Source organism: Arabidopsis thaliana, chromosome 2 (assembly GCF_000001735.4).
Source record: "Arabidopsis thaliana chromosome 2, partial sequence".
Lineage (NCBI taxonomy): Eukaryota > Viridiplantae > Streptophyta > Magnoliopsida > Brassicales > Brassicaceae > Arabidopsis > Arabidopsis thaliana.
This window is the reverse complement of record NC_003071.7, coordinates 11328934-11346130: the sequence shown is the minus strand read 5'-3', so window position 1 is coordinate 11346130 and position 17197 is coordinate 11328934. Positions and strand designations below refer to the sequence as shown.

The 17197-nt window shown below is 36.0% G+C and overlaps 5 protein-coding genes across 7 annotated transcripts; 2 read left to right on the top strand and 3 right to left on the bottom strand.

Annotated features, from left to right (window-relative positions):
• The first annotated feature begins 590 nt into the window (after positions 1-590).
• AT2G26680 (FkbM family methyltransferase) lies at positions 591-2365 on the top strand. Its single transcript, NM_128225.4, has 2 exons — positions 591-1442; positions 1769-2365. Exons 1-2 carry the CDS (start codon positions 843-845, stop codon positions 2126-2128), a joined length of 960 nt encoding a protein of 319 aa, NP_565628.1. The 5' UTR covers positions 591-842; the 3' UTR covers positions 2129-2365.
• A 72-nt stretch (positions 2366-2437) lies between these two features.
• Positions 2438-4583, bottom strand: TED4 (Plant heme oxygenase (decyclizing) family protein). 2 transcript variants are annotated; one of them, NM_128224.3, is made up of 3 exons: positions 3892-4583; positions 3013-3236; positions 2438-2937 (listed from the first exon to the last, which is right to left on the bottom strand). In NM_128224.3, exons 1-3 carry the CDS (start codon positions 4313-4315, stop codon positions 2737-2739), a joined length of 849 nt encoding a protein of 282 aa, NP_180235.1. In that variant the 5' UTR covers positions 4316-4583; the 3' UTR covers positions 2438-2736. The 2 variants fall into 2 exon arrangements, with proteins under 2 accessions (NP_180235.1, NP_001118392.1); NM_001124920.1 differs by having other exon boundaries at positions 2559-2937; positions 4036-4447.
• Positions 4584-5180: 597 nt separating this feature from the next.
• On the bottom strand, positions 5181-7379 carry SPX2 (SPX domain-containing protein 2 (SPX2)). Its single transcript, NM_128223.3, has 3 exons — positions 6909-7379; positions 6353-6479; positions 5181-5873 (listed from the first exon to the last, which is right to left on the bottom strand). The coding sequence occupies exons 1-3, from the start codon at positions 7197-7199 to the stop codon at positions 5428-5430; spliced, it is 864 nt and encodes a 287-aa protein (NP_180234.1). The 5' UTR covers positions 7200-7379; the 3' UTR covers positions 5181-5427.
• A 2013-nt stretch (positions 7380-9392) lies between these two features.
• KT1 (K+ transporter 1) lies at positions 9393-14281 on the top strand (the record flags this gene model as incomplete). Of its 2 annotated transcripts, NM_128222.6 has the most annotated exons (11): positions 9393-9859; positions 10925-11281; positions 11351-11408; positions 11517-11834; positions 11916-12161; positions 12251-12349; positions 12432-12464; positions 12588-12773; positions 12876-13070; positions 13165-13240; positions 13334-14281. In NM_128222.6, exons 1-11 carry the CDS (start codon positions 9687-9689, stop codon positions 14164-14166), a joined length of 2574 nt encoding a protein of 857 aa, NP_180233.1. In that variant the 5' UTR covers positions 9393-9686. The 2 variants fall into 2 exon arrangements, with proteins under 2 accessions (NP_180233.1, NP_001324538.1); NM_001336078.1 differs by lacking the exon at positions 9393-9859 and having other exon boundaries at positions 10713-11281; positions 13334-14166.
• On the bottom strand, positions 14273-16412 carry KCS11 (3-ketoacyl-CoA synthase 11). Its single transcript, NM_128221.6, has 2 exons — positions 16218-16412; positions 14273-16051 (listed from the first exon to the last, which is right to left on the bottom strand). Exon 2 carries the CDS (start codon positions 16035-16037, stop codon positions 14508-14510), a length of 1530 nt encoding a protein of 509 aa, NP_180232.1. The 5' UTR covers positions 16038-16051; positions 16218-16412; the 3' UTR covers positions 14273-14507.
• Between the last annotated feature and the right edge of the window lie 785 nt (positions 16413-17197).

Genomic DNA, 17197 nt, shown 5'->3' with positions numbered 1-17197 from the left:
GTACCGTCCCTTTGTAGACACAGCGTGTGATTGTGTCTCTCTATTGGACTTGTGTAAAGCTCTTGTCTTCACTGAAATTGCAAACCTCTCTAGTGTGTTGAGTGTTGCACATGTATGAATATATACTATACTGGTTGAAAGTAGAGGAGATTTAGAGCTCATTTAGTGACAATTATACTTTTAATAGTATGAGTCAAAAAATAATAAAGTTTAATCTTTTCAAGTATATGTGTTCAATCAAATATATAAAAAGTGAATTAAATATTTCTTAAAAAAATTAATTATTTATAAAAGAAGAAAATTGACGGTCTCAAAAAATATTGTTATAATAGTAAAAAATAAAAAAAAAATCGATTCACTAGATCTCAAAAAATATTGTTATAACAGTAAAAGGAATATTATAATAGTTTTGATAGTCAAATTCACTAGATTTTTAAAATTCTCTTCGGCGAGGTTTCAATTTAACAAAAGATTTGTCAAAATTTATAAATCTGATGATAGCAAAAATAAATTATATTACATGTTATTTTTGAATTCGTATAATTAATTTTTAGTTTTAAAAGTATAAATAAAATTGTAGAAATGAATTTTGTGAGAATAAATAGTTTTACTTAATTGGTGTCATTAATTCTAGTAATGACACACTTTTGTCAGTTTGTGTCTCTCTGCTCACTGAAATTGCTAACCTCGGATCTTCTTTCTCCTTGTTTTTCTTTAACAAGTCGGTACGAATCCATCTTTTCCCACCCAAGATCTCTCCTTCTTGTTTCCCCAGATCTGAAATTTCAAAAGCTACCCAATTTTAACTCAAGACTCTGAACAACACATCTAGATCCATTTCCATGGCGAGCGCCTGGAAAAAAGACAAGAACCAAAAACTTTTATCACCAAAGACACTAATCTCACTTCTTGTCCTTTCCATTATCTTCCTCTCTTCTCTCTTCTTCTTCTTCTCTAACTCCTCTCTCCAATACTCCAATCCAAATCTCTCCATCAATTCCCCATACCCTATCCCTCCTTTTGATTGCTTCAAATGTCCACAATCAAAACCCATAATCGCAAACGTCGTCGAAAATCTCAAGTACCCTTTTGTTTACTCTCTCGCTGATCTCGGTAATCTCCCGGAGAAACCACATAAGAACATTGTTAGGCTACTTAAAGGTAAGCCCTTTAGGAAACCAGATATCTCCGCAACGATTCAGGAGGTATTGGATAGTATGAGAGCTAGTGGTAAAAATGGGATTGTTGTTGATGTTGGAGCTAATGTTGGTATGGCTAGCTTTGCTGCTGCGGTTATGGGGTTTAAAGTTCTTGCCTTTGAGCCTGTTTTTGAGAATTTACAGAGGATTTGTGATGGGATTTGGTTTAATAGAGTTGCTTCTTTGGTTACTGTGTTTGAAGCTGCTGCTTCTGACAGAACAGGGGATATTACCTTCCATAAGGTATCATCGCATTTCTATAAAACTTGAGATTAGTTTAGTGAAAACACTCAAACAGAGTTTTTTGGTTTCTGTTTATAGATAGATTAGCATAGAGTAAATGATTCTCTTGCTTCTTATTGATGCTATAGTGATAATGAAGCCGAAAAGTCGCAATGTGGAACGATTTTCGTGTTTGATAGTGTCGAAAAAGTATACAAAGATGTATCTTTTGTGCATAGGCCTAATCTGCTTAGGTGAAACTGAATGTTTAACTTGGTTTTACTGTACTAGGACCTATCTTGTTTATTGGGTCTAGCTAAATGTGGATGCCATTGTTGTTGATACAGTTGGTAGGACGGCTTGACAATAGCGCGGTTTCGGAGGTGGGAGCAAGGCTTGCATTCAAGTCCAACAAAGAGATAGCAGTGCAAGTCAAATCCATACCTCTTGATAAACTAATTCCACCTTCTCAACCTGTTCTTCTTATCAAGATCGACGTTCAAGGTTGGGAATACCACGTTTTAAAGGGTGCGAAGAAGTTGCTTTCAGGGAAACCAGCAGAAGCTCCTTATCTAATCTATGAGGAAGATGAGAGATTGCTCACGGCAAGCAATAGTAGCTCGAAAGAGATACGTGATTTTCTTAAAAGCGTTGGATATAGTAAGTGTAGCCAGCATGGGACAGATGCACATTGCACCAAGGAGTGAAAGACATTGGACTTACCGACAAATGGTAATAAGATGCCATACAAGTTGAGGAATATAAGGAAGATGAGCAATAGGTATTTGCAGAGAAAAACATTTAGTTTATAAGTTGCCAAATTTGGTCAGTCATGTTTGTTTCTCCTTGTAATATGTACTCAATTTTTTTGGTATATTTCTGTGATGCATATCAATGATCAGTTCTAACTAGTAAACATGTTGTTGATGCTTCATTGACTCTTCTTAGGCCCACCATATTAGTGACCAAAGTACCCAGAGTCCCAATAAAAGCACTTCCCATATAGGTACAGTGAATCATCACCATTTATAGACCAACCATAAAGATGTCAAAAGTTCACAGAATTCTATCCAACATATATAGAAGAGTCAGTCCTCTGGCTATATCAGATGTACACTGATCATTGAACTTGTATTTGAGCTATAAAACGGCAGAAAAGTTATTAATTTGAACCTTGAACTTAGTAACAGCTTTGAAGCAAAGAAGAGTTTAATACATGTAGAAGATGATTAATATAATACAGGAATATAAACAATGTGCATCATTTTAGTTGCCACAAGACGTATTGAGATATCTAGAGACACTGCGCACCAAATCAGGACAATATGAGACGAAGTATCTCACCAGAATACTTGAACGATTTCTCAGTCTCTTCCAAACAATGATTCTTTTCTTCTCTAGTCCACTCCTCTGCAACCTTGTTCAGTTTCTCCCTAACGTTCTGCAACAATTGAGAAAGTTCGCCGTCCCATTTGTAGAACTCGAGTTCTTTATTATCGAGTATCCGCTCTGCCACCTGCAAAATATGGTGTGCTTTCAGAAAAAATTCAAAGCTAATTTTCCAAATGGTTTTAGTGCACAAAGTTTTTACCTTTCTGCCAATCATTCGTCCACCAGCACTATGAGCAAAGTAGATGTTGTAGAAGTGACAAATGAATGCTTGAGGATCCTTCTCTGCTAATTCCTTTAAATATTGAGAATATGTTTTACCAGGAGCTGTTGGTTCTGGAATCTCGTAACCTTGTTCCTTGAACCACTCCAAATCCGTGGATAATTTCTCCGCTCTTTCCAGCCCCGTGTTCTTGAACTCGGCATCTATATAAAAAACAGTATGCAGAATTAGATCATGAGATGATTACACAAGAAAAAAAGACCTACTTTTGCATAAAGATCTTTTTCCAATACATAAGCAAACTCAGTTTTTAATTACGAGCTAATCAAGAATAAGAGATAACGTTAAGATTGAAAGTCCAAAACTCCGGTAACATTCAGTTAGATTTCACAAGTTGTACATATAATCAACCTTAAATCCACCATTCATACAAAACACCACAACCAACAACTCAATCCAAGAGTAAATAACTGAGTTGTCAAAAAACTCTGAACGATTCAAATCCAAAACAACATAAGAAATGAGGCAAAGGAATGATTTTTATCAAATGGGTAGATACTAAGATTAAATCACTTCAACCTATTAATAGATTACCATCCTAAGAGTACTTCAATTCATATCAAACCATCACTATAAGTCTATAACCAACTCAATCCAATAGTTACAAAAACCTAAGTAGCCAATAGAATCTGAATGAATCAAAATCCAGACATGATAAGAAATGAAGCAAAGGAACCATCTTTATCAAAAGGGTAGATACTACTAAGATCTAAAAACACTCCAAATCACTTCAAATTTTTCTAAAGATTACCAATCAACCCATAACAAGAAGATAAGAAGGAGAAAAAAAAAACTCACAAGTTGGGAAATTGGAGTCTTGAATAATCAGTTCAAGAGTATCATAAACCAATTTACTATCCACAAGAAACCTCAAGTAACCTTCAACAGTAGGTTCCCATTTAGCAACAGGACGTTCCTCAATAGATTTAGTCTCTTTCTCACCTTCCTTAGCTTGATCTTTAGTATGAAGTCTCATAGCCACAAACCTCATCTCCTCCACAAAACCCTTTGATTCTCCAGGATACCTCTTCTTCTGCTTCTCTGCCGCAGTAGTAGCCGCAACCACCACTAAAGACGGCGACTTGTTCATGGTCATACTCAGAATCTGAATCCTAGGTCGAAGGAAAAGTGGGTTCGGTGAGGAAGAAGAAAATTGGAATCTTGAGAGTTGGGGATTCTTGAATATGGATAAGGATGAAGAAATCGGAGCTAAATACGCCATGGTTTGATCGGAATAGAAAAATGGTTACAGAAGAAGTCACGCAATGTAGTTTTAGTTGGCTTGAAGGAATAGAGAAGAGGGATACACTATTCTAATTGAATTTTTAAATAGGCGAAAATATTAATAAAACAGAATATTGTTTAGTTGTTTCCAAATGAAGATAACGATGAGAGGGTGAATGAAGTTTTTGGACAAGGAGCTTTTATTTCGGGTCTATGTAATATCGACAGTGCGTTGAGTGTTGCACATGTCTGAATGTCTGTAGGAGTTGAAAGTCGAGGAGATTTAGAGCCGATTCAGTGACAGTTATATTTTTAATAGTATGGGTCAAAAAGAAAAAGTAATAACTTCTAGTCTTTTTTAGTTAAAATATATAAAAAAGTGAATTAAATATTTCTTGAAAGAATTAATTAGTTATAAAATAAGAAAATTGGTGATCTCAAAAAGTATTGTTATAATAGTAAAAAAAAAAAAAAAAAAAATGGTGATTTTTGAAGTACACAAAATTAGGATTTCTGGTTCGTTTGTTTTGCCCACTGCCCAGCCATAGTTTGATCAATAAGTGACGTAGATGATTTACTGAGTGGCCGCACTTAGGGACGCAAAGCGTAGTCTAAAATTTGTCGAAGCCTTATCTAAGCCCACATAAAAAAGGCCCATATATTACAAAGCCCATATAAAAGGGCCGAACAAGAAGCAGCTATACAATCTTGCAACATTCACAGAAGTCAGAACAGTTTCCTCTGCAACATATTTGATTCTTTGTGATTGAATGAGCTGCCCTTAAATTGGACCAAATATCACCTAGTTAGGAGTACAGAGACCGATTGACCCACAGATGCTAAAATGCAATACATAAGATTTCGAAATGGCGTATGTATTTCATTGTTCTCTCTGCTTGAAAGTGGTGTTACAGTCTTACAGAAGATTTTTCATACATGATATGCAGCAAAAGAAAAAGTACACGCAACCAAGTTTAAATGTTGAAAGATGATCACACTTCTATGTTTTATTTGATTCATCTTTTACAGCTGTAAGCGTATACAATTACTTGTACTATTTAAAGAAAGTACAAAAAAAAAGAGAGATTTAAAAATAATAATACTCATAATTCATTTCGCTACTTGTTCAAGGACACCAACTTTCTTCTTCCATGAATCATCTTCTAATCCACTTGCCGGTAACGGTGGCAACGAGAAGACGCTAACTGTTGAGCTACCACTGCGGATTTCCTTTAATACTTTTAATGCCGACACAGTGCTCTTCATATACAAGCTCTCCATGTACTCAATCTCAGACAGTTCTTTTGGTACTCTAAGAAGTTCAGAATCGTCCGTTCCTGTCTTGACCATTCCAGAAGTTGTCGGCTCTCCTTCTTCATCCAGATTCCGACTTTTGTTAGACGGAAAGAGGCGGTCCAGCATAGCCTCGCACTCTTTCACAAATGTGTTGAGTAGGTCAGTTGTGAAGAAAGGTTCTTGCAAAACCTTTTGGATAAATGGTAAACGGATTAAAGCACCGGTTCTTTTGTCATACTTTTTGAGAATCTTTGCCAATCCTGTAAACCAATAGAACACAATTCTACACATTTAGCGAATAAGAATAAAGGCATAAACCTCAAGTTATTTATAAGAAAAAAGTATAAAGAAAGCATCTGCGATGAGTGGCCAGTTAAACAAATTACAGCATATTCCTTCATGTGGGCACATTTCTATTTAACAAGTAACACAAAGATCGTGGAGAATATGACTCTTAACATAGACGTAATGTTAATACTAACTCAAGTTCCCTACTAATCAATCTTTCACAAAACTTCTAAAAATATTGCCCATTGACACGGTTTCACTTACTAGGAAATGCTAAAAACTAGAGCTTGACCTTGTAAACGAGTTTTAACATCTAAAAACTATCAATTGTCCAACATGTGAGCTTGTTCTGTTTACTCAACGTCGGCTTTCGGGCTACGAATGATTAGAACATATGAGAAAAGAACGAAAAACAATAACCATGGAGATGACATGAGAAAGAAAAGTTTACCTGTATAGTTAAGAGCACTATAATTCATCAACAAAACCATTTCTCCATGAAAATCAACAATCTCTTTCTTTATATTTATCATCTCTTCATTAGAATTCTTCGCTTTCGCCACTTGGTCCTTCAATTCCTACGATACCAATTCCCACCAAGAAATAGAGTTGAATACACTATGTAAACTAAAAATGCTCCACGCAATAATTCTAGCCTTAGGCTACAAAATAAGTAACATGGACCTAAATTTTTAACTAACTATGCTCATTTCTCATTCAACTACGTTTCCAAACGAATCGAAACTACTAATTCAGATGATTTACGAGGAATCCAAGCTCCGGTCATTCCGGTGACGGACTTCACCGGAAATTTGGCCGGAGTCATTCGTCATAATAGTAATTCCAACAACATCTACTTATGAAAAATCTTAGAATCCTATGAATTGGAATCAACAATCAGTAAATGCAATCAAAACTAACAAATTGATCCCAAATCATCAAACCTAACAATTCTACATCAAAACCTAAGTTTTTGCATCGTTCCACATAAATTTTTGAGGATTTACCTTCAATCTAATGATATACTCTTCCTCTTGCTCAACGAAGAAGGAATTGAATTTCTCAAGCTCATCTTCAAGAAGACTAATGAAATCAAGCTCTTCCTTGGTCATACCAACCGTTGGATCTGTGTCGACAGAATTGGAATCGGATCTCGAACGTTTATTTGGACGATTCTCGACGCTTCGTGGCTCCATAAGCTTGAGCTTCTTCTTGAGTTCTTTGTATGAGAGGAATTTGTCGCGCCATTCAGGTAAAGTTTCTTCGATCTGGTTGCTTAGGCTCTTGCCGAACTTCATGGTTAGCTGAGAATAAGGAAGAACAATCAAAAGTGAAAATTGGTTACAGGATTGATGGTGGTTTGATAATATTAATATTAGTGTTTTATTTTATTAAATGAAGAATATTCGTGGTTTTGTTTTTGGAATATCCAATTTTAAATTTTTTTTGTTGAAGCATATCTTTTTTAGAAATAATATTTATTCTTTGTTTATTTTACGTATTGGATAATTTACAAAGGCACGAGTTTTGGGATACGAAGGAATTGGAGTTAATTGATCATAACTGTTTGATCACCGGTCAAAAGAGTTGGGCTTAGTACATGATGATAGCCCGATTGGATGAATGTATATGGGCCAGTGTGGCCCATGTAGTTACAATTGTGAGTGGAAACAAAGGAGGTAAAGTGGAGACGCTAATGGTCGACGAAAAAGGACCCAAAAAAGAGTCAAAGACCCATACAATGATACAAAAGGAAAAAAGGAATGAAGTTTTATATGCAACACACTTGTAAATTAGAGAAATACCAGCTCATAAAAAAAAAGAGAGAAATACTCTAAAATACTATTAAACTAAATTTGTGTTTCATATATATTTGGTCCAACTGGTCAGAGCGCGAGTCATGTAATTAATAATTATCTTAATTTAATGTTTTCTATAAAAAAAGGTCTTAGAACCTGTTACAATAAAATAAAATATAAACTCTTGCTCTATAATTAACATGTTTTCAATTTATCTAGCATAAATATTTTCCAAACAAGAAAAAATGATAAAGTGTGTTATATAGTGAAAAGTTAAAACTTGAAAAAACAAAGAAACATAATCCATTTTAGAACAACTAAACATAAATTAAATCAATTAAGTTTTTAGAATATTATATATATATATATATATATATATATATATATACTAGTTGTATTTGTCACAATCAGGACTTAGGGAACCCCTCCAGTTTCTATTTGGAAATACCAACTTGTCCCATATTGAGAATACATTCCTATATAAGATAGGAATTTGGAAACACCCGAACAGTTATGGGATGGAACAAGAAGTGTGCTAACCTCTAACTGAAATATTAGTAAATAAAGAAAATTCTAAAAGTAAAAGAAAATTGGTTGTTACGCATCTAACATTCTCTATAGGAAATAGCCATCTCTATGATGATTTCATACTTTTGCCAGTTCCTTGGCTTATCTAGGATTAGCTCCATCATTTGGCAATCCGATTTACGAATTCTTCCTATCAAACTCACAACACTCTTTTCACTAGAGCAATATTGAAGTAGATCAAATATATTTAAAAGGTCATCTTCCTCCCCTAGCGACATAGCAATCAAACCTTTATGATTTATCTATAGCAGTAGACATCTTGTAAATTAAAACTTTAACTATATGAAATTTGAGAAATCCAGAACTTGAAGGAAAAAATAGCAACAAATATTTGTAGTAATAAGACCACTTTAATGAGGTAACTGTTATAAATGTGATGATTATCCATCACATTACTTCTCTTTCAAGAAAATGGATAGTTATCCAAAGTTCATTATTATCCCTCATCATTTTACATTATCTACTTAAATCCTAAGTAGCTTCCTCCCCAAACAATGGTAGTTATCATATCCTAAAGGCTAAATGTCTAGCTTATCTTAAATTCCCTATATATACGATGATGGACAAGAAGTGAGTAAGATAGACGAGGAAAAGGTGAACAAAAGGGCTTACGATCTAGGGATGATGAACCAAAATATTTTTCTTTTATGCCCAAACAAAGAAAAACTATTTTTTTACGATTTGCTTTTCCTTTACTCGTTAAAATAAAAGTATGACAGTTTAACATTTATTGCTCTTTATGCAAGTATGCAACCAATCATACCATAAGTTGCAATCAATATCTCACTTCAAATCTCCATACCACAAATGAGCCCAAGAATGTTATATGATCGATCACCTAAAATATTTTAAAACAAGTTTTAAGTCGTGTCCTACATCTATATGTGTTTTTTTTTTCCTTTAGTTAGAAGTCAAACAAACAATAAAATAGTAAGTATAATGATTGAAAAACTTGAGATCATGCTCTGATGTATAAATTTTTGGTCAACTCTTCCTCTTCGGTCTAATTTTTCTTCTTCTGTTAATACAATTATTTATGAGCAAGAATGATATTTTATTTTATCTTGAAATGGAGAAGCCACCATTAATGCTACAGTAAGGGTTAAGACGTGAAAGTGGGGCCAACCACTGTGTTGCCGAGAGAAAACTTAATTCCTTGAAAGTGAAGGGATCCAAAGTCAGAAATGACACACACACCCGTAATAAAGCCAACTAGCCAAGAGTTTTTTTTTGTTATAAAGAAAAAAAAAAGGTCTCACTCATCAACAACGAGTGAAAAAAAAATGTGAAACCAATAAAGCCAAGAGTTAAGCTGCTTATTTTGCCTCTTTTGCCGAAACCAAAAGAACAAAAAAAAGGAACCATCAAAGAGGAAGCCAAGAAAAAAAAACGTCGGTGATGAGAGGAGGGGCTTTGTTATGCGGACAAGTCCAAGATGAGATTGAACAGCTTTCGAGAGAGAGTAGTCATTTTAGTCTTTCTACTGGAATTTTACCTTCACTTGGTGCAAGAAGTAATCGACGAGTTAAGCTTAGGAGATTCGTTGTATCTCCTTATGATCACAAATACAGGTTTCACTCTTTTGTTTTTTGTTTTTCTTGTTTCTCTTCCATGTCAAGCTAAGAAGACGATTACCATTTTAACTTGATATATATTTCAACTATATAACTTCTGATTCTTTCATTTATGAGGATCGGAAACAAGAAATTAACTTTACTTTAGGATCATAGTTAACAAATTTGTATTTTATTAAATGAATACTGAATATAAAAAAAAATTGTATTCTTTTTAATGGTTGGTGATCAACTTTTGTAATTTATTGTGGGTAAATACTATTAAGTATATGCACTAGATTAACTAACCTTATTTTCTATGAGTTAGGTGAATAACTATTTGGTTAGGTTACAAGTTTACCCTCAAAATAGTAAGAGTTTCATGTTGGTTTTAAACAAATAACATGTTATTTTATCTTATTGGACTATTTTATTTGAAAAATGTTTTAATTTCTTCATAAAATAAAAAAATTACGTGCAAATAAAAAATGCTAGTTGGTCAAACAACACAAAAATGTTGGTTTCCACGTTTTTTTACCTCAACAACAATTGATTTTTAATAATAATATTTTCTTAGGTTAATTTGAAAATTTTAACTACTTGACGACTAAAGCTCCCTTTTTACTCAACATTTGGAATATTCAAATCCTAGTTCCCTAATATTCAAAAAAGAAGATCTATAAATGTGAAGGCTATTGTAGAATATTCAAGGCTCCCATTATTACTCTCGTTGGCTAATTAGCTTAAAAGCCGCCTTTGCTTTTGGCTTTTGCTTTTTGGGGATAATTTATAGTAATTGAAAAAGAGAATGTGGAACATTCAAGGCACTCATTACTTGATTTCAACGACTGATATCAAATCTGATATATTACTATAACCAAAAGTAGAAAAAACTGTACTTGGTTGTTGTATCCTCAATAGCGTCATCAAATAGTAACATACTATTGAAACACAAAGTACTGATAAATTAAATATGAGACTTACTTGGATATATTCATGCAGTAACTTAAGAGATATGTTCAACTACATGTAGAAAATGTACTAGATTATTGAATATGACTGAAATGGAAATGTTGACTACAGGATATGGGAGGCTTTCCTAGTGGTTCTTGTGGTTTACACAGCTTGGGTTTCGCCTTTCGAGTTTGGGTTCTTGAGAAAGCCAAGGCCACCACTATCTATCACCGATAACATTGTGAACGCATTCTTCGCCATCGATATCATCATGACATTCTTTGTTGGTTACCTCGATAAATCGACTTACCTCATTGTTGATGACCGTAAACAGATTGCATTTAAGTACTTGCGTTCTTGGTTCCTTCTTGATCTTGTTTCAACCATTCCCTCAGAGGCTGCTATGAGAATCTCATCTCAGTCTTATGGATTGTTTAACATGCTTCGTCTTTGGCGTCTTCGCAGAGTCGGTGCCTTGTTTGCCAGGTTAGAATCACTAAACTTTTCTTCTTTCTTTCATTATTTTCTTTAATCTTGACATTCTCTGTTTAACAGACTAGAGAAAGACCGCAACTTCAACTACTTTTGGGTCCGATGCGCAAAACTCGTTTGTGTAAGAACATCAAAATGTTTTGCTTCTTATAATGTTATCTTTATTCAAACTACTACACTCTCGATGTAGTAATAGTGTAGATACTAACCAACCAGAGCATTTTTGCAGGTCACTCTTTTTGCGGTTCATTGTGCTGCATGTTTCTATTACCTTATCGCAGCGCGCAATTCTAACCCCGCAAAGACCTGGATTGGTGCAAATGTAGCAAACTTCCTAGAGGAAAGCTTGTGGATGAGATATGTGACTTCCATGTATTGGTCCATCACTACTCTAACCACTGTTGGTTATGGTGATCTGCATCCTGTGAACACAAAGGAGATGATATTTGATATCTTCTATATGCTCTTCAACCTCGGATTAACCGCTTACTTGATTGGTAACATGACAAATTTGGTAGTCCATGGAACAAGTCGGACTAGAAATTTTGTAAGTTAGCATCTTCATATCCATCTTCAATCTTTGAAGCATATCCATCGCGGTTTATAATATTTTGTTCTCATTTTGCAGAGAGATACAATCCAAGCTGCTTCAAATTTTGCTCATAGAAACCATTTACCACCTCGTCTGCAAGATCAAATGCTTGCACATTTATGTTTGAAATACCGGACTGACTCTGAGGGTCTGCAACAGCAAGAAACTCTTGATGCACTCCCAAAGGCCATTAGATCGAGTATATCACACTTTCTTTTCTACTCCCTCATGGATAAAGTCTACCTGTTTCGAGGAGTATCCAATGACCTGCTTTTTCAACTGGTATACTAATGACAATGCATGTGAAAACATCATTCATATCCCATTTTCAACACACAAATGAAGCTACCACTACTTTGTACATTTTACAGGTCTCAGAAATGAAAGCTGAGTATTTCCCACCAAAAGAAGATGTTATCTTGCAGAACGAAGCGCCAACAGACTTCTACATCCTTGTGAACGGAACCGCGGTAATAAAACATTACAAAGTTCTCTACAGATTTGTTGAGTTGACATAAAACTTACTTCTCTTACATATCCGTTATGATGCAGGACTTGGTGGATGTAGATACTGGAACAGAAAGCGTAAGTCGCGTCACTTGATGGATGTTTCTTATTTTATGTTTATCCCTTTTGTCTCCATACCTGTGATCTTGGAGTTATGATGTAACTAAGCATTCACAAAGAGAAGTTTATGGAGAATTTCAGATTGTGAGAGAGGTTAAAGCTGGAGACATTATAGGGGAGATAGGGGTGTTATGCTACAGACCACAACTGTTTACTGTGAGGACCAAACGTTTGTGCCAACTGTTGCGTATGAACCGTACAACTTTCTTGAATATTATTCAGGCCAATGTTGGTGATGGTACCATAATCATGAATAATCTACTTCAGGTGAATAAACAGATCCTTCTGAGGTTTTCAAATATTGAAAACAGAAAAGTATCTATGAACTATTACTTACTTGTTCTCACTCTCTTTCTTTGTGGAGAGCAGCATTTGAAAGAAATGAATGATCCGGTGATGACGAATGTTCTGCTGGAGATAGAAAACATGCTTGCACGGGGTAAAATGGATCTTCCTCTCAATTTATGCTTTGCTGCAATAAGAGAAGACGATTTACTTTTACATCAGTTACTAAAGAGAGGACTTGATCCAAATGAATCGGATAACAATGGCAGAACACCTCTGGTCAGTCAAGTTCACATTCTTGTTCTGTTATTTTCTTCTCATCCAAGCTCTTGGAGACTATAACTTATGATCTCTTTTTTTTTTCTGGAAACAGCATATAGCAGCATCAAAAGGAACTCTAAATTGTGTTCTTCTTCTGTTGGAGTACCACGCAGACCCCAATTGCAGAGGTACTTGCTTGTTCAGTTCTGGTACTTCCCTTTTGATTTCAGGATTTCTTCTGAAGTATTGAGCTTCTTGGTTTCTTCGAAATGTAAACGCAGACGCGGAAGGGAGTGTACCACTGTGGGAAGCAATGGTGGAAGGGCATGAGAAAGTTGTAAAGGTACTGTTAGAACATGGCAGTACCATAGACGCAGGGGATGTGGGTCATTTTGCTTGCACGGCGGCTGAGCAAGGAAACTTGAAACTACTAAAAGAAATTGTTCTTCATGGTGGAGACGTTACTCGTCCTAGAGCCACAGGCACCTCTGCGCTCCATACCGCTGTATGCGAAGAGAACATTGAGATGGTAAAGTATCTTCTGGAGCAAGGTGCGGATGTTAACAAGCAGGATATGCATGGTTGGACGCCGAGGGATCTTGCTGAGCAACAAGGGCATGAGGATATTAAAGCCTTATTCCGAGAAAAGTTACATGAGAGGAGAGTGCATATCGAGACAAGTTCTTCGGTACCTATACTCAAAACCGGGATCCGGTTCCTCGGAAGATTCACTAGTGAACCCAACATCCGTCCTGCATCAAGAGAAGTGTCTTTCAGGATTCGAGAAACAAGAGCAAGACGTAAAACTAACAACTTCGATAACTCGTTGTTTGGTATATTAGCAAATCAAAGCGTACCCAAGAACGGGCTAGCTACGGTAGATGAAGGCAGAACTGGAAACCCGGTGAGAGTGACGATTAGTTGTGCAGAGAAAGATGACATAGCCGGGAAGCTGGTACTGCTTCCTGGGAGTTTCAAGGAGTTGCTAGAATTGGGTTCCAACAAGTTTGGTATTGTTGCTACCAAAGTTATGAACAAAGACAACAATGCAGAGATTGATGATGTAGATGTTATAAGAGATGGAGATCATCTCATCTTTGCAACTGATTCTTAACAACCATAGAAACTCTCTGCCACATTCTATCACCTATTGTTATTAATGACAAGTTGATAACTCTTGTTTTTAACAACTTTGTCAAAAAATGAAAGAGACAAAGAATGCTTAAAGGAAATATATATGCAGACACAACAACCAAAAACACAAGCTGGACCGACCATTGACGGTCTGCTACTGACTACAACAAGTTTTTCCGCAAAAAAGAAGAAAAATATTGTTAACCAGTTTGGTGTATCTGATTATCAAATCAAGAAAAAGGTAAATTCACTGGGAAGACACAAAATATCAAAAGCTGAAAACTCAAAAACCTCTTCTGAAAATTTGCCACTAAGTGGTTTCTAGATTGTGGAGACCTTGGGGACTTCAACTGGGAACTCATGAATTTCATCCATCCATGGGTTCTTCTCTTTCTTAGGGTTTACCGACCTTACCGCTCTCCAAACCGAGCTGTTGCACTTGAACCCCGAACCAAAAGCTATCTGCCAAATTCTATCACCTTTCTTGATCCTTCCTTTGGCCTCACTATATGCTAATTCATACCACAAAGAAGAACTGGACGTGTTACCAAAACGGTAGAGTGTCATCCTCGAGGGCTCCATATGCCACTCTGTGAGTTTCAAGTTCTTCTCCAATTCATCAAGAACAGCTCTCCCTCCTGCGTGGATGCAGAAATGCTCAAACGCTAGTTTGAAGTCTGGGATGTAAGGCTTGATCTTCATCTTGAAGAGTTTTCTTCCCACTAACGTTGCAAAGAACAGAAGCTGTTCAGATGTCGGTAAAACCAGTGGTCCTAACGTCGTAATATTTGTCTTTAGAGCATCACCCGCAACAGCCATAAGTTCTTTCGACAAGGTAACACCAATCTTACTTGCGGAATCCTCTTCTTGAGTTATGCAACCAAAACACTTATCATCAGCTCCCTTGTGAGTCCTAACCGTATCAACAAGCTCATATTTCGATCTTCTTCTGTCCCATCTTTTGTTCGAAAGAAGAATCGCTGCACCTCCCATTCTAAACAGACAATTAGAAACAAGCTTCGACCGGTCATTCCCGAAATACCAGTTCAACGTAATGTTCTCCATACTAATCACCATTGCATAAGTGTTGGGAATAGAGTGAAGAAGATGTTTAGCAAGATCAATAGAAATCAAACCAGCACTGCAACCCATTCCTCCCAAGTTGTAACTAAGTATATTCCCGCGGAGCTTATAGTGATTAACAACCATAGCAGATAACGAAGGTGTCGGGTTAAACAAACTACAGTTAACAATCAAGATCCCAATATCCTTCGGGTTCACATTCGTCTTCGCAAGAAGCTCATCAATAGCTCCAAACATAACAGTCTCGGCCTCTTTTCGAGCTTCTTTCATACACGGGTTAGGCGGAACATTAAGTACAGCCTCGGGTAAGTAAGTCGATTCCCCGAGCCCCGAACGTTGTAGAATCTTACGCTGGAACTCAAGATTCTCCTCTGTGAAAGAGCCAGTGAGTTTAGAACGATCCATAAAGATCTTTTTAGTGCATTTTCGTGACTCATCGGGTTTAAAGCACGAGAAGTTCACCAAGTAGACAGGACGTGGTCGAGTCATGAAGTAAATAGTCATTAAGAAAACAAGCAGCATAGAACAAACAACCACTGAGATAAGATTGTACTGAAGATGCTCCCAGAGGCTACGAAGATCGGTGACAGAGAAAGTTGAAATCTGTGCAGCGATTACAAGTACTAATGGGGAGAGGAAAAGGTACATTCCATGAGTGATAAGGTAATGGTAACCAAGCTTCACATATTTAAGCTTCACTGATTTTTTGAAATCAGGTAGATTACGATCTGATGATTCGATTAACGGTTTCTTTTGCTCTACATCCATAGCTTCCTTCTTCTCTGCTTTGACAGATCAAAATTCAATTACTAGATTATAATCAAGATTTTAAAAATGGAAAGAGAGCGAATTCAATATGCATTTACAAGACCTAGATTCGATTTCACTATCATGTTGTTTTTGAAGCATTTAGATTAATGAGGAAAAGAAACAGAAACAGAGACTAACCTTACTTGCAGAACTCTGAATGCTTACGGAGAAACCGAGAAGAAGAGAGATAGAGAAAGAGGGGCAATAATTTGTTAACTCTTTTTTTTTCTTTTTTTTGTCACTGCACAGTTGTCGCAGGAGCTGTCGTTAACTGTTTTGAATTTTTAGAACGCTAGAGGTTAAGAAATAAACAATATAATATTCCTCAATTTTATTCGGATCTACAAAAAAAATCTTCTAATTATTGATCAATTTCGAGTTTTGAAAATGAAAACTGCCGGTTTATGGTCTAAATCTAGAGGAATAGTAAATGGTACAGGTCTAGAATTCGAATCTCATATCGAATTGAACCAACTATAATGTGTCAACCAATCAAATCTAGTAAATCGAATCAAACCAACTGTCACTAAACCAACCCACTTTGCTTTTGTGATTTATTATATGAAAAGGGTTCTGTCTTCTGAGATTGGGGCTTCGAACTCTTGTTGCTGCTCGAATTCGATCTAGAGACCAGGTACTTAGTTTTTGTTTTGTCAGATTAATAAGAGTTTCACAATTTGTAGTTTTGTTTTTGTTTCTGGGCTTTGAACTTTTTATCAATCTCTGATTGTTTTAAAATGGTTTTGTTGTGATAAAATAGTTTCACTTATTTCTACTTCTCTGCACACAAAAAAAACTTATTTCTTCTTCAAATTTTCATTTATTTTTGTTGCAATATTCCTATAAAAGAACCGAGAACTTGGAAAAGAAATAAGTAAAACTGATTGATAAGAGTGTACGAAATCGACTAAGTACCTTGGTAGTGACGGATTCACCCACTTTTGAAGGCCAGCTATTATATTGGTTTAGCACCCATAATCGCTAATGATCCTTTTATGTTTAGTCTGTTCGTTTGTTCACCGCAGGCGGCAGCGGCAGCGGCGGCGGGAAACTCTACCGCAGCTTGTTGTTCGTTTCGTTGTCGCTGCCGCTGCCGCTACCGCTGCCGCTGACGCTTT

Excerpts from the sequence above, each read along its gene's own strand:
- AT2G26680 (NM_128225.4), top strand. The coding sequence starts at position 843 with ATGGCGAGCGCCTGGAAAAAAGACAAGAACCAAAAACTTTTATCACCA. Across the intron at positions 1,443-1,768 it reads GGGATATTACCTTCCATAAG|TTGGTAGGACGGCTTGACAA; the intron begins GTATCATCGCAT and ends TTGTTGATACAG.
- TED4 (NM_128224.3), bottom strand. The coding sequence starts at position 4,315 with ATGGCGTATTTAGCTCCGATTTCTTCATCCTTATCCATATTCAAGAAT. Across the intron at positions 3,237-3,891 it reads AGACTCCAATTTCCCAACTT|ATGCCGAGTTCAAGAACACG; the intron begins GTGAGTTTTTTT and ends TTTTTTATATAG. Across the intron at positions 2,938-3,012 it reads GACGAATGATTGGCAGAAAG|GTGGCAGAGCGGATACTCGA; the intron begins GTAAAAACTTTG and ends CATATTTTGCAG.
- SPX2 (NM_128223.3), bottom strand. The coding sequence starts at position 7,199 with ATGAAGTTCGGCAAGAGCCTAAGCAACCAGATCGAAGAAACTTTACCT. Across the intron at positions 6,480-6,908 it reads AGTATATCATTAGATTGAAG|GAATTGAAGGACCAAGTGGC; the intron begins GTAAATCCTCAA and ends TTGGTATCGTAG. Across the intron at positions 5,874-6,352 it reads TAGTGCTCTTAACTATACAG|GATTGGCAAAGATTCTCAAA; the intron begins GTAAACTTTTCT and ends ATTGGTTTACAG.
- KCS11 (NM_128221.6), bottom strand. The coding sequence starts at position 16,037 with ATGGATGTAGAGCAAAAGAAACCGTTAATCGAATCATCAGATCGTAAT.